The sequence below is a fragment of the Microplitis demolitor genome, chromosome 3, assembly GCF_026212275.2.
Source record: "Microplitis demolitor isolate Queensland-Clemson2020A chromosome 3, iyMicDemo2.1a, whole genome shotgun sequence".
In the NCBI taxonomy this organism is placed as follows: Eukaryota; Metazoa; Arthropoda; class Insecta; order Hymenoptera; family Braconidae; genus Microplitis; species Microplitis demolitor.
In genome coordinates this window covers 6,746,848-6,763,292 of record NC_068547.1, presented here as the reverse complement: position 1 = coordinate 6,763,292, position 16,445 = coordinate 6,746,848, and the positions used below count along the sequence as shown (strand labels likewise).

General features: G+C 24.8%; 1 protein-coding gene across 3 annotated transcripts in view; it reads left to right on the top strand.

The window, feature by feature from the left end:
* The window catches only part of LOC103568601 (nephrin), a 196,069-nt gene extending 184,982 nt beyond the window's left edge, over positions 1–11,087 (top strand). For 2 of the 3 annotated variants that reach the window (XM_014440599.2, XM_014440598.2), the window contains exons 16-18: positions 4,170–4,297; positions 5,646–5,832; positions 9,573–11,087. In XM_014440599.2, the coding sequence (XP_014296085.1) occupies positions 4,170–4,297; positions 5,646–5,832; positions 9,573–10,003 (746 nt within the window). In that variant the 3' untranslated portion in view covers positions 10,004–11,087. Of the gene's footprint in view, positions 1–4,169; positions 4,346–5,645; positions 5,833–9,572 lie in introns of those variants that run through there. The other variant, XM_014440600.2, reaches the window with a different exon arrangement.
* The last annotated feature ends 5,358 nt before the right edge of the window (positions 11,088–16,445 follow it).

The following is a 16,445-nucleotide window of genomic DNA, read 5'->3' as shown; positions in this document are numbered from 1 at the left end:
ATCTCTGAACGAGCGCTGCCGATCAAACTTAATTTTTTTCAGCTTTTAGATATTGACATGCCGCGTTGAATGACACCTTGAAAATCAAAATCGGTTCATCTGTTCAAAAGTTACAGATATTTACATACATACATACACTCAGACATCATCGTGAAATTAGTCAGGATAGCTTCCTAGAATCTCAAAACGTCAAGATCTCTTAGAAATTCGATTTTCGAAAATTAGACTGAAACCAATAACTTCCCGAATTTTTGAAAATTTTCAATTTTCTTGGCGGGAAGTTAAAAATCATTTATAATTTCTGTTATTTTTATTAAACCAACATTATTTAATTATTTAACTAAACGTCAATGCAAAGTCTCCATTGTTATTTTTAAAAATTAAATAAAGTATTATTATCGGATAATCTACATATCGGTAAAACGCGAAAATAGATGGATGAAATTTAAATACGGAATGCATTTACGCTATTTTTAAATCACAGAGCATAAAAAAATTGTTTATTGAAATTTTCATTGGGTTCTATTCGGTATTCGTCTGGATTATTTGCTTCTATACTAATAAATGAGAAAACGAATAATCTTTGTTAAGAAAATTTGTTCTAAAAATGATCCTGACAGTGAACTAAAATTGAACTTATGGTCAAACATTTTTGGAATTTCAAAATTATTAGAAGTGTGAAAAATTATCAACTAATGTGAGCTTTTTTTGAGGATTTTTTTTTTTTTGAAATTTTTGAAACAAAATTGATTTGAATTGACAAGTTTGTGAATTCATAATTAGTTTATAATTAGTTCCAATCATTTATTTTTTAAATATTTTTTAACAAATCTAAAAGTGAAAAAAATACTGACCTTCCCAAAAAATCTAATAAAAGTCAAAAAATGTTCATAAATATTTTCAAATTATTTTTAAATTTTTTGCCACGTATTTGAATAATTCTGGTAACCCAAGTAGCACAAAGTCAACTTTAAGATGTCTTTTAAAAGGACAAGACAAAAATTTTTTGTCTTAGTCACGTTTTTGGGAATAAATACAACATGCAAATGTTGGTTCCAGAGACAGAGACGAGTTGTGTTGTTTATCCTGCCTTATTTCAATTAAAAAGTCATTTAGATGACTTATTTTACCACTATTTGTAATTTACTTTTTGTCGTTACTTGTGTTAAGTGTTTTAAGCAGATACTTTTTCGGTGACATAAATTTCTGATCTTTTTGTCAACATATTGATGCCTTATCGACCAGTCAAAAAGTAGCTTAAAAACTAATATCTTATAAATATCACAAAGGAAAGTGTGCTACCTGGGAAGAGTCGTAAATCTGCATGATTCCTAATTCATTCCTTTTTTTTTAATGTTTTTCAAACCCAAAAAATCGTCGAATCAAGTTATCCCTCCCTCCCCCTCCCCAAAAAAAAACGAGCAGGAAAAGCTCTCACTAGTTGAAAATAGTTCACTAATTTTTTCAGTTTCAAAGATTTTCAAATAAAAGTTCAGAATCGTTTAAATTTTGGAAGTTCACTGTCTCGACATTTTTAGAACGAATTTTTTTTTTACGATATTTATATGATAGCATAAGATTAAGAAGATCGATAGTTCTATCAAACAATGAATAGTTTATTTGACTTTTTTTTTTTTCAATAACTTTTAAATGTAAATTACCAAGTTTTTAATTAAAAAAATCAATTTTTTTTTTATTTTTCATTTTATGAACGCCCAGTGAAGTGAGCGAGAATATTGCAAGTATACAATAAAAATAAAATTTTGAAAGTATAATTTTTAAAAAGAAAATCAATATTAAATGCAAACTTGAACAAGCTTTAAGCGATGCTAAATCTAAAGGTATTGTATCGAAACGTTTCATAGGTTTTATATAAATTTTTGTTTCAAAAATAAACATTCTCTCTTATATTACGTAACAACCAGTATTAAATATGTTCTTTGAATTTTCGTATTCGAACTATTATATATACTAAAGTCTGTAATCCTTTGATAAAAAACACTGAATAATGGTTTTATATATATAGAAGAATCATCAAAAATTCAAAAGGCCGTAGCTCTAGTCAGAATAATCGATTGAGATATAAAAATTCATGATAAAACTTTAAATCTCTCCTCTAAGGTGATTCGTAAAATTTATAACTCGTAATATATAAAAAAAACGCGAATCAAATAAAAAGTCTTAAATATTTTATTTCATTTTATTTTTTATCTACAATTTGTACGTAAAAAATCTGATATAATATAAAAGTAGGTATTTTAAAACTCTTAGTTTCTCTTCAATAACAAATTCATAAGCTTTTTATAATTTTTTTTATATATAATAATATTTAGTAGATAATTTATTTTTTACTTTAACATTTAATTGAACACCAATTAATTGATGGAGAGAAATTTAAAATGAAATACTTGAAGCTTACGAAATAAACTTTTAAATTATTTATTAAATTACATTGAAAAAAAAAACGTTGGCAACTTACAAAGAGAAATAAAAATCGATTTAAGTCATCATTATATTGGACTTAAAATTATTTTCAAAAGGCTTTACAAAGTACACACTTTGAATTTTTAATTTTATTTTTAAGAGCTAATTAGAAATACCCTTATTATACTCTACGAAATAATCATCATATAAAAATATAAATGTATGAAAATTGTTAGAAAAGTTATAAGGTAAAAGCTCCCATACCCGCTCAGTACCATTAGTCGCTCACTTTAACTGTTTAAGGTGTTTTTTTATAATTTTCATAAAAAAAATCATAACTAAAAATATCATTATTGATAAATAATTATTTGTGAATCTAAGAATTAAAATGTCATGTATCAAATTATTTTATAATAGATTATAAATTTAAATTAAATGACTGTTTTCAAAATCGCGCATAGTCGGGCATTTTTTACTTTCATGTTCATTCGTTAGATTAAATTTAGGTTACGGTAAATTTTTTAATAGTTGTTATAACTATATCTTATTGAATACAAGTTTAAAATTCATGAAAATTTATATTATGAAAGAATAAAGTAGTATAATTTATAAATTATCTGTCCAAATCAATAAACTTATCATACTTTAATTGATATCGTCTTTGAGCGACTATAGGGACATGTGTTGGTCGAGTAATGGTACATGACAACTTTCAGTGAGCAACTATTTGTACACTCGAGGACCTTATTTAAAAAAAAATAATAATTAATTATCAAGATTATTTTTCAAACTAAAATTTTATTCTAATACTCGAAACTTCAAAAAATAACCATGAAAAAAAATATGGTTTTTCACTTTATTTATTAGTTTATAATGAGTAGGGGAGCCTGGGGCACGAAGGCCCCCCTGGGGCATAAAGGCCCTCTTCAAAAATTAGGTAAAATTTTTTTTTTTTATTTTCCGTCAAAGTATGACCTTCATAATGTTTTTAGTATATTTTAAGTCAATACGTGATATGAGGGGCAAAACGGACAACTCGAAAAAAAAATTATAAAGAAAAAATTATTTTTTTTTTATTTTCCGTCAAGTTAATTTTTTTGTGACAATTTTTTTTTTTTAATGGTCCATTTTACCTCATACATCACATACTGGCCTAAAACGTCATAAAAACATTATAAAGGTCATAACTTAACGGGAAATAAAAAAAAAATTTTTGTTGATAATTTTTTGGAGAGGAGGCCTTCGTGCCCCAGAAAAAAAACAAATTTTTTTTTCGATTTTTTGCAAAATTTCTACTTATTCTTTCGATATCGACGGAAAATAAATGAATTTTATGGTTAAAAGCCACAAAAAGAAAAAACCGGCTTAAGGGGGCCTTCGTGCCCCAGGCTCCCCTAATTTAATCTCACTCCAATGAAAAGTGAGCGGGTATAGGGGCTTTTACCTTAGTTTATAAATAAAATCAATAATTCTTTTTTTTTTACTGTACAAAGACGTAATTTTATTGAATGGCACTAAAAATTTTAAATTTGTAAACTCGTGTAATTAAAAAAAAATAATTATGTAAAGTAGTAAAGGTAAAAATAATTTTCTTAATTAAAATTACACATTTTTCAATTGAATATGAGAAAATATTCTGGAATATAATTAAAAAAATATATAAAGCTAAAAGCAATATTATTAACAATTAAATTTCTAATTAACTGGTGATTAATTACTAATTACTGTATTATATTTATGTATAGATATCAACAAATCCCAAACAGCGGACATGTATGCACCTTCAACCGTGAATGGAGACACGATGACAGGGGAATTGAGTTCAGTCTCGGACGAGAAGAGCGACGTTAATTTCGACGCTAATGATTACGTGGTCAGTGCGATCAGTCAGTATGTTCTTAGTAACAAGTAATTACGGAGGGTAGGTCTGAGTTCTGTTAACACTTTTTTTTTTTTTTTCTATCATTTACTCTTTTTAATATTTTTTAAAAATTAATTTTCTTCTCTAAACTCAATCTTTAATTTATTTTTATTTTTTTTCCGTTGGCTCTCCATTCATTTATTAATTTAATACCTATATAATTTACTTCTTCATTAAATATATTTATTATTTAAATTGGTTTATACGCTTTTAATTTTCTTTCTCATCAGATCAGGTCTATCTCCAATAAACTGGGGGGTTGTAATTAATTAATCATGCTCCAATGTGCATGGCCCGAGTAATTGCAATGCTAATGAACTTAGAATACCGTAATATTAATTACTAATAATAAATTATAGATGTAATTAATTAATTAACCATAGTTATAAAAATAATTTATTTATAAATAATAATATCCATTAGTTATTTAAATTTAAACAGAAGGTTCTAGACTAGACAGCGAAAAATTTTTAATTTTATTCGAGAGTTCAGTCAACAATAATTTAATAATTATTACAAAACTCATTATAAATAACTTTTAAAAAGTATAATATTAAATATCAGTTATTCGTATCAAATTAAATATTGATATTTAATTCAAAATTTTAATTAAAAAATTTCAATTATTCATAAGTTTTTTAATTATTCACATGAAATTCGAATTATAATCAAAGTTTTTTATAAATTATCATATGCGAGTTTAAATTTAACATTTGATGTTCAAATCGAATATTCAAATTTTAATTTTCTAATTTTTAATTTTCGAATAATTAAAAAATTTACGAAAAATTTAAAAACTAACGAATCACTCAAGTTTTTTTATTAAAATTTCGAGTCGAATATTATCATTTGACTCGAACATTACACGCGCACCTTATAATAAGTAAAAATTTATTTAAAGAACAATTTTTAAAATGAACTTTAATTATTTGAAAGACAGCATTCCCCTTAAAAAAAAAAGTTTTGTTCTTTATCGTGAAAATATTTAAGTAAATCGATTATAAAGTTTTTTTTTATTATTAGTCTCACCTGTTGTTACCCAAAGTTTATACAATAAATAATAATTTTGTATTTATGAATCTACGGGCAATAAATCAAGAAAATTTAATTAAGTTATTTTTGGCCAATTCCAGGAAAAAAATTACGATAAATAAATTTTTTGTTGACACTCTTAATCTAGAACCTTCTCTGAAATTAAAATTAAGTATAAATAATAGTTTTAATATAATATATAGTTAGTAATATGGTGAAAATAATGAAAAAATATTCTTTACGTGTAATTTATTGTGATTGAAAATAGGATGAGGGGAGAAAAACTGCAGCTAGTACATATTTAATAGATCAAAGTATACAAGATTTTAATAAGGGCGGTTTGGAGATGCAAGTACACCATCAAGGTACTCTCGGTAGACGAATCAATCATATGCCGAGTGTGATGCCATTAGATTCACCACCACAACGAACCACTGCCAGTGGGACACTCTCTGGTGGGTCAACTACTACATGTCAACTAACAACTGCTACTCGTCTTGAGGCTCTCAATAGGTGCAAAAACCTCTCAAGTTTATTGCTCTTGATTGATGTAATCCCATTTAATTATTGCTGGCCAGACTATTATAAATATATTTTTCTACCAGCTTATTTATTTGTGTAATTATCAATAACTTTTATTATTATGCAAAAGTACAATCTCAATCATTTCTAACTGTCAAAAATCGAAAAATCAATCTTAATTTTTTTTTTATTATTGAGTTATGTTAATACTTTTTTTTTAATCTATGACTCTTATGAGCGCATTATTAAAAAAAAAATTTTATATTTTAAAGTAAGGTAAAAGTCCCTATATCCGCTCACTTTTCATTCTAGTGAGATTAAATCACTCGATATAAATTAATAAATGAAATGAAAAACCATATTTTTTTTTTATAGTTATTTTTTGAAGTTTCGAGTATTAGAATAAAATTTTAGTTTGAAAAATAATGTTGATAATTAATTATTATTAATTTTTTAAATAAGGTCCTCGAGTGTGATCATAGTCGCTCACTAAAAGTTGTCATGTACCATTACTCGACCCACACATGGCCCTATAGTCGCTCAAAGACAATATCAATTAAAATATGATAAGTTTATTGATTTGGACAAATAATTTATAAATTATACTACTTTATTCTTTCATAATATAAATTTTCATGAATTTTAAACTTGTATTCAATAAGATATAGTTATAACAACTATTAAAAAATTTACCGTAACCTAAATTTAATCTAACGAATGAACATTAAAGTAAAAAATGCCCGACTATGCGCGATTTTGAAAACAGTCTTTTAATTTAAATTTATAATCTATTATAAAATAATTTGATACATGATATTTTAATATATTTAGATTCACAAATAATTGTTTATCAATAATAATATTTTTAGTTGTAATTTTTTTTATAAAAATTATAAAAAAACGCCTTAAACAGTTAAAGTGAGCGACTAATGGTACTGAGCGGGCATAGGGGCTTTTACCTTATATTTAAAATCTTTTACTCATAAATTTTACAAAAAAATAGACAAAATTTATGATTCAATCGATTCAATTTTTTTTTTTATAGAGATCAGTGTCACTCGAACATGAAATATTAAAAAAAAAAAGTTTTACTCTTCAATTTTTAAAATTTTTAGTAACACAAATAAATGAGACCATACTTCTGTACAATTACTATCATTTTTATAAATTTAAAATTTTTTAAAAATTTTTTTATTTTCATAGTAATTTATTTTGCGCACAAGTATTTTTTTTTAAAATTATTCACAATAAATTTAAAACACGCCAAATGCATCTCTGGCTTTAAATTGCCATTGTTAATTGAAATTTAAAAAAAAACAAATTTTCTGCATGATTTTCGATAATGTAGATTTTATTTATATTACATTTGTTAATATGTTCATTCGTTCATCAAGCTTCACTTAAAAAAAAAAGTCTGGTCAGCCATCATCCCTTTGACTGCCTATCATTTGATGTTGATTAAATCCTTAAAAAAAAAAAATGTAAATTATCATGAGCAATCATCTACATATTTATATGTTCATATATAACAGAATCAAAACGAAAAAAAAAAAAAAAAATGAACATACTCCTCGATCAACTTCATCATTAATTCATTTAATTCTGGCATGAATTACTTGATCAGCTGCTTGATTGATTACAGTTCACAAAACACTGACGCAAAGAAGGATAAAAAAAATAATTAAACAATAATGATGATGAAAACATCATGAGGCACGCAAAGCTAACAATACACTTGCGAGGTTTTTGTTTTTTGCATGCATATTTAAATAATTTTATTATTAATTATTAATATATAGACATTAATCTCTGGCAAATATTGCCATTGTTTGTTTAATTTTTAATAATTATAAGTTAGCATTAACCCAATTTTTTTTTTTTTTTCATAAAAGTAAGTTAATTTATGGTGACAATTATTCATTTTTTAATAATTAATATGTAGTAAGCGCGTTAAAATTATAATAGCATTAAATTCTTTGGTATTGATAAAACTAAAGCCGATTAGTCGCAACTTTTTTTTTATATACATTTAAATCGCAGTGACAGTTATTTATAAAAAAAAATATATATATTTTATATGAAATTTAATCACTTATTTATTGGTTTAAAATGAATAATTTATAGTTATTTACATGGAGATAAATTTAACAAAAAAACGAGTGCTATATTTTATGATCATAATATTTTTATTTTCCTATAATGGATGGGAACAATATTTTCAAAGTACCTATTATATAAAAAATATTTATATAAAGTTGGTACGGGAATTATTACGATATATTATGGCTGTCATTCCCATTCATCACGTTACAGATGCCATAAGGGAGCATACAAATTTTTTTTTGCTAACCGACTCAAAATTTATCGTAATTCATAGATCTATTGAAATAAATTTTTTTTTTTACTGTTCGATACATTTTTGTTTTAAAAAATAGAAAATAAAAAATAAAAGAATTCCGACTCATCCGAATTTATATACTAATTTTTTTATACGCTCTCATGGTATATAAATATAACAAAAAAAAAAAAAACAATTTATTAAAAATTTTTATTCAGAAACTTCGTGGAAATTCCAATCAATAAATTTTTTTTTAATTTGATATTATTTATAGAAATTGAAATTGATAAAAAATGATATGTTTTCCTTCTATTATCAAAATGTATCGATGTCAAAAAAAGTTTTTAATCCCATTACGTTACAGGTTCCATAAAAGCATATTCTAGCAAAGGACTAATTGAGTTATTTTTGATATAGAAATATAAAAATGAAAAAATACAAATTTCAATTTTTTTATGCGTTCTCTTGTTTCCTGGTACTTGCACCAGGAGCTCTAATATAAAAACGTATAAAAAAATTTCTACATTCCTTTTTTTTAATTTCGAAAAAAAAAACTTTTTTTACATCAATAGATTTTTCTTAAACCGTTTAAAAATGACTAAGTAACGAGATGCTCTTTATTTTCCAATCAACACACTATCAAAAATTTGCGAAGTGAACGTGAATTAAATCCGGAGTAAGTGCGGAGTGATTGCGGAGCAGATGACTATTTATTTACAAACCTCGGAGTGAAATTCACTTTGAAAGAGAGTTTATTTCAATACCAAAACTCTGAATCGGAGTAAATGTGGATTTAAATAAAATCCAGATCCCTCCGAAATAACTCTGCTAAAAAAAAAATTCTTTTTTTCACCATATGCGAAGTGATTTTTTTTAAAAACTCCGGAACTTCAAGTGACGGAATGAATTCAAATTTAAATAAAATCCGTAATCACTCCAAATTCACTTTCGATTTTTTGCAGTATAGCAGGTCCTACAACTATGTAAATCCTCTTATGGTATCTATAACGCGACATTCGAATCAACAATATATTGATTTTATTCTCATATAATAAAGCCAAAAATCCTGTCATTGAGAGACCCTTTCTCATAATTTAATATCAGATATGACGTACGAGCTATTCTCATAGTAATTAAAATTTTTTTAGATAATACAGGATTAAATTCCATAATCCCCAGTAACTAATCTCATGATTATAAACGGATTGTTTTTACCATAATTACATAGAAGCCATAGCTATAATTTTTTCTCTACGTAAAAAAAAAGAAAAAAAATGGGTTGATTTAATAAAATTATAAGAAATTTAAAAATAAAAAAAAAACAAATTTTTGCAGTTTCGAAATCGAGTTACATCGGGAATCCCAGTCCAGCCCCACCCAGCGACGTAAATTTCTACAGTGTGGAGATGGACAGTGGCCGTTATATGGGTTATGAAACGAACCCTAGCCCGGTCCCGGTGATGAACGAACCCGGACCAGGCGCTTATTATCCGTCCCTTGGCAGCGGGCATCACCACGTTGGTGCGTTACACACAGCAACGAATACTGGGACACTGACGAGGAATCGTACACTTCCACGTCCTGTACCCCCGCCCGACGTCACTGTAATGACTGCAGGAACAAAATCACCCCAACCCCCATCAGTGCCGCCCCCGCCAATTACATTTGCACGTGCGGGCCCCATCCCCGTACATTCCCACGGACATCCGTTGTCAACTTTCACCTCGACACCCAATTACTCCGACATTGATGGACATCTTGTCTGAGATTCATCCGTCGTCTCGGACCTCCGCATCGGTTATTATCATCAGCATCACCATCATCATCTTGCACCCTCACCGACGCCGAACTCCGAGACGCGAACGCACTCTGAACGGGTAACACGACTCTAACTTTTATTTAATAACAATAACAACAACAACAACAACAACAACTAAATAAACAGTGAACTTAACTATAATATTATTAATAAGCTGAGTGAGTGTGACATACTTTAAAAACAGTGCAACTAGTGTTATGGATAATGGATATCAATTTTCATCAATAGAAACAATCTCTCATAAATATAATAATTAAATATGTATATATAAAGATAAACCTCGAATGGCTGATACAATGCGGCTCGAATGAATTTCTTAAATTTATTAACGTCCATTTTTTTTACACGAAAATACAATCCACCTACAGTGTAATAATTTGTGACGTATAAAGAAATGCCGAGGACCCACTTACTATTATTATTAGTTAGTAAAAACTATTGACTAAATTTATTGACTTTACGGCTTGGATTGTGTTGCAGCAAATAAAATTTCTTTCACTGCCGCACTTACAGTCAATATATATGTATGTATATATATTTAAATATTAGTTACAGGGGTTTATTTAAAATGGTTTTACAAGGATATTTATACTTTATCCTCGACCTCTCATCAAGTCTGATAGTATAAATAAATATATATATATATATATATATATATTTATATACGAATGTCCTACAGTAAATTAATTACATATTGCTTTCCTCGGTACGTTCATGTGCTTATTCACCAACTGCCAGGAAACACAACAAAAAAAAACATTTTTTTTTTCCATATTTTTTAAGTTTACGATGTCGTTAAATAAAATTGATAGTTACGTACAGATGGAATTATTTTAAAAATCTCTGCACGGTGATATTTTTTATTTAATTATAGTTTTTTCCATTTCATAAAAGACATTAGTTTTTAAAAACAGAAGTAATTAATTAGTTTATTACTTTACAATACGATTATATAGTTTATTAGTTTTTTATTTTTTTTTCGTCAACAAGAGTGGGTACCATTGGCTTAAAAAAATTTATTTAATTAATTTTAATTTAACGTATGATTGATTAGTTTGTGTAAATATATAAAAAGTAATTCGTCATTGATATTTCATTTATAGATGATTATTAAATGATGTAAAATAGTTTATAAATAAAAAAATGACACGTGAAAAATAAATGGATCATATGAGGGTCTCTTATTTATTTAAAAATATGCTATTATTGATAAATGAATAAATAAAAAAATAATTTAAAAACAAAACGTTGAAATGGTCTGGAATATTTGCTAAGGCATTAAAAATATCATTTTATCAATAAAATGTACTTTTAAAATTTATTCGCGTTATATTTGAACGAAAAAAAAAAAAAAATTAAATCAATACGTGTTTTTGTTTATTGAAAAATAAAATAAATATAAAAAAAGCCTAAATATTAATTACTCGGCGTATATATTTTTGAAAAAATAATTAAATTTGTTCTGAAATTTGATAAGTTATATTTATTAATATTTAATACTATTGCCTAAAATACACTATTTTAAATTAATTAATATTTGAAATTTTTATTAATAATAATTATAAATTTTATTTATTAATTATAAATTAGTAAAATATTTAAATTGTTGATTAATTAATAATATGAATAGTAAAATTTTTAAAACAAAATTAAATAAATTTATTTGAAATAAATTTTTTGAATTAATTAGGGTTTTAATTAAATAGTGTATTTTAAGCACAAAGTATTTTTTAAAAATTTTATAAAGATTGAAAAAAAAGATATTTAATTAGCATACGCCAATTGTTATTTAATTATTGCAATTATTTGTTACAGTAGATACACAGGCTTAAGTATAATTATTATTATTATTATTGAAAAAAAAAAAAAGTAAATAAAAACGTGTATTGTTATGCTGTTGTGTGTGGAGCCGCACTGATCGGCTTAGACTGATAAAAAACTCATAAAATCTTTTAAAAAAAAAATAATAATAATAAAATAAAATAAAAACATTCACGTATGCTCAATTAGAGAACATGTTCGCGCATAATTAAGAGTTCTATTTACATATACATGTTTTATATTTGTAATTGATAAAAAAAAAATAATAATAATTAAAAATAAAAATCGTCTATACTTAATACTTAATTAATTATTATAAAAAAAAATATTAAATTAAAATCCCTAATAGCGTGAAAGGTAAAGAGGATAATAAAGTTGATAGATTGTGTAATCTCCAAAGTATTTGCTCATCAAAGTGCTAGACATGTTAATAATTTAAAAAAAAAAATATATATATAGATATATATATAAAATAATTAAAAATATAAAACGGACCGATATTCGTCCAAAATGGTACCTTGGAGATGGACAAACCACCATCTGAATGTCACGATATTTAAAAAATATTTTAAATTTATTATTATTGATTATTATTAATAATTATTCCGTTGATCATTGTAAGGTATAGTCAATCCTAATTATACAATCATTAAGGTATGAAAATAAAATATAAATAAATAATTAGAAATTAATTATAATTAAGTTTAAGAGTAATTAAATGTTTTAATCTGTGTAAATAGTGTAAATATATTTGAACAAAAAAAAAAAAGGTTAGATAGATATGAAAATTAATTGAAAATTAAAATAACAAATTATATCAAGGCTAACAGGATTAAAGAGAGCGAGAGAAATATTATTTTAAAAAAAAATATGTATAGATGAAGCTTTTGTAATAGAATATCCGTATCTTTGTAACATTCATTTGTTGTTTTTTTTATACTATCTGTAACTTTAAGAAAATAATTGTAGAATACAAATTCTTTTTTCACACAAATTTTTCTTACTTTTTTTTTTTTATTTTTTACAAATAAATATTTTTTTATTTACACTAGAATTTTTTACAATATTTTTCACCATAATCACAAAAATATAATTAATGCAATTTTTTACAGTGTATTAATATTTAGGTGAAAAAAAAATTTAATAAAATTATTATTCTTTTTTTGGAAATTTTTATTTGACACATACCTTTTGGTGGTATGTTGCTTCCATTTATGTGCCAACAACAACAAAAAAAAAAAAAACAACAAGAATAACTTTTTTTTATTTCGATGAATGTAAAGTTGAATGAAAAAGAAAAACTAAAATACTAATCACTTAATAAACATAACGATGATAAATATAAATAAAAAGTGAATTAAATGTTAAGTGTAATGAGCTAAAGATATTAATAAAAGATCACTTATATAGGAGCAATCATCCATGTTTTTGAGTCCAATGTACACACGTTAAAAAAAAGGTTTCTCCATTATAAATAACAACGTATCGTAAAAAAATAATTTAATACTCTTTGTCATCAGCATAAATGTTACTGTAAAAAAATTGTCTATTATAATAATGAATTTATTTATTTAAGTAACGAAGTAATTTTAAATAATAATTAAACAATGATTTTTTTAAGACTCAATTAATATATATCTATTTAACAGATGGTACTATTATTTATTATTACAATAGACAATTTTATTACAGATTGTATTATTAATAATTAAATTAATTAATTAATAAATAATTGTAAATATATATAGTATTTTTACATTCTAATTCTAACTTCCATTTCCGATTCTAAATGGTACATTACTCTGTGTGCTTCGCCTGTCATCTCTGTATCACTCGACAATCTCTCTGCAATCTCATAATCGCAATCAATTTTTTTTTTATACTTACAAAAAAAAAAAAAAAACGAACAAACTTATACTAAAATGAAAGACACATTATTATTGATGTATAAATATATATTAATTTGTTTATTGATTTGATATTAATTTTAAAAAATATTTTTAAGTTACTGCCAAATTATTCCTGCCTTTTGTAAAAAAAAAAAAGACGAAAAAAAAAAAAAAAAAATAAGAGTGAAGTCAACGAGTTTCGCTAATTTTAAACATATTAATAGATCAATTATCTTAAATAAAATTTTATAATAAAATTTAATTGCGTATGTGTGTTGTCGATAAAAATATAAATAAATATATAAAATAAATAAAATAAAAATAAATTAAATGCAGCTCAATAATTTTTATTATTTATATTATAATTGTTTTTTTTGTATTTCTTTATTAAACGTATGAAGACAGAGTGAAGCTCAGCAGACTAGTCCTTAATTTAAAACCAAAGTAATGAGAAATAAAAATGAATGTAGTGATTAAGAATCTCCATTGTATTGTACTGCATTGAAACAGTTTGGCATGGCAGGTGTTACCCCACTTCCGTGCTCGGCGATCGTCAAAAAGATCGTCGCCGAACTTATTTATTCTCCAACCCATCGTATTGTACACTTAAGTGTCTAAAACCAAGATAAGTATGTTTAAATAAAATGAAAATAAATAAATAACAATAAAAAATAACACAATTTAATTATTGTAAAATAGATTAGACAATTAAGGGATAGGTCAACGAAAACTAAGCGACTCTTTATGAGTATTATTTTATATTATTAATTATAAACTTATTGTTTCATTTTATTATTATTATTATTATCATTATTATTATCATTATTATTAATATCAATATTATTATCATTAATTTTATTGTTTCTATTATTTTAATTTTTAATCGTTAATTATGTGCATCATTATCATTGTATCTGTACATCATTTTTATTTTGTTTCATTTTTTAACTACAATTAAATTTCAACTGAAAATAATTATTTCTCTTAATTTTATTTAAATATTTAAATAATTTAATCCATATCCAATTTCCTTATTATGTTATAGTTATTAATTAGCTTTTAAAAAAAATTAACATTAAAATAATTAAAGTACTAAAATATTATATACATGTATATTTTTTTTTGCAGTCATAAAAATAAAAACAGAACAATTTCTTTCCATTGGATGAATATTAACGCGCTCCAATTGTTATCTTCTCTTGTAAACATGAATTTATATATGTATATACTCATGTATATTTATCAAAATACTATCTATTTATATATTTTCACTCCCACTTTTTATTTAGAAGGTAATTTAAGTTATTAAAGCCTTCGTGATGACCACAGTAACTTGCTCTCCCTCTTTTTCATACTTACTCTCAGGTTGATTTTACCGCGGAAAAATTTTCGAAAATATTATGAAAGAAATTAAAGAAAAAAAAAAGTATATTTAAACATATTTAATGGTGGTCAAAATAATTTAAATTTTCGAATTTCTCTTTTATTCTTCAAAAAATTAGGGTATGGGAAACAAAAATTCTCACTAACTTTGAGCTCAAAAACTTTCTTTTTTAAATTAAAAATTTTGTTTTATACTGTAGTAAATTTAAATTTATTAAATTAATCTTATTAAGATTTTTTTTTTACCATATACTAATTTTCTTAAAAGGTGAAAGTAAGAAAAGTATTTTTTTGATCCACCCGAATACATATGAGTATATTAAGATGGCCCAAAAAAACCGACGATTTTTTTTTTTTCGATCTCGCATGAAAATTTGTTGGTTTACGGTGTTTTAAGAAGCCTCTCCAAAAAGCTGCTCGATAAAAAATTTTCAAGAGGTTCACGAATTTTAAAAATATCAAAAATGATTGAGATTCGGATTTTTTACTTCTAAATTTTTTCTTTGTCGTGGCAGCAATAGTTTATATTTATAAAATCATGTCTGTGCTGAAAATTTCAGCCCAAAATTTAAATATTTAAACGGCGCTCAAGAATTTTGAATATTAACTGATAATATGTAACTAATACTTTGAATTAGTTTTTGTATTTTTTTATAACTCAATTATTGTCATTTCACTAAAATATAACTTTTGCATAACCAAAAATATACAGGACAGTCTTAAACAATTCAATTTGGTAAGTTTTGAATAAGCGAAAAAATCTAAAAATTGAATTAAAAAATAAAAAAGTATGTAAATAACTTATTATTTATATTTCTCGGGTTGTATTTTTATTCATTGTGATGCAAATTGATGGTGAAAAAATCGAGAAGCTTTATTATTAATATTTAAGGGTCGTTCGGAAACGTTCAAAAGACAGCACTCGGAAACATTTAAAATTCTTGAGCGAGGTTTAAATATTTAAATTTTGGGCTTAAATTTTCAGCGTAGTCATGATTTCACAAATACACACGATTGCTGCCACGAGAAAGAAAAAATTTGAAATAATAAATTCAAATTTCGATCATTTTTGATATTTTATAAATTCGTGAGTGACCTCTTGAAAATTTTTTATCGAGCTGATTTTTGGAGAGGCTTCTTAAAACATCGTAAGCCAACAAATTTTCATAAGAGACTCGAAAAAAAAAATAGTCGGTTTTTTTGGGTCACTCTAGAACATATAGATTTACTTTTACGTAAAATAAATGAGATGAATGAATGAAGAACAAAAAGAAAAGAAAAGCTTTATACAAAGAA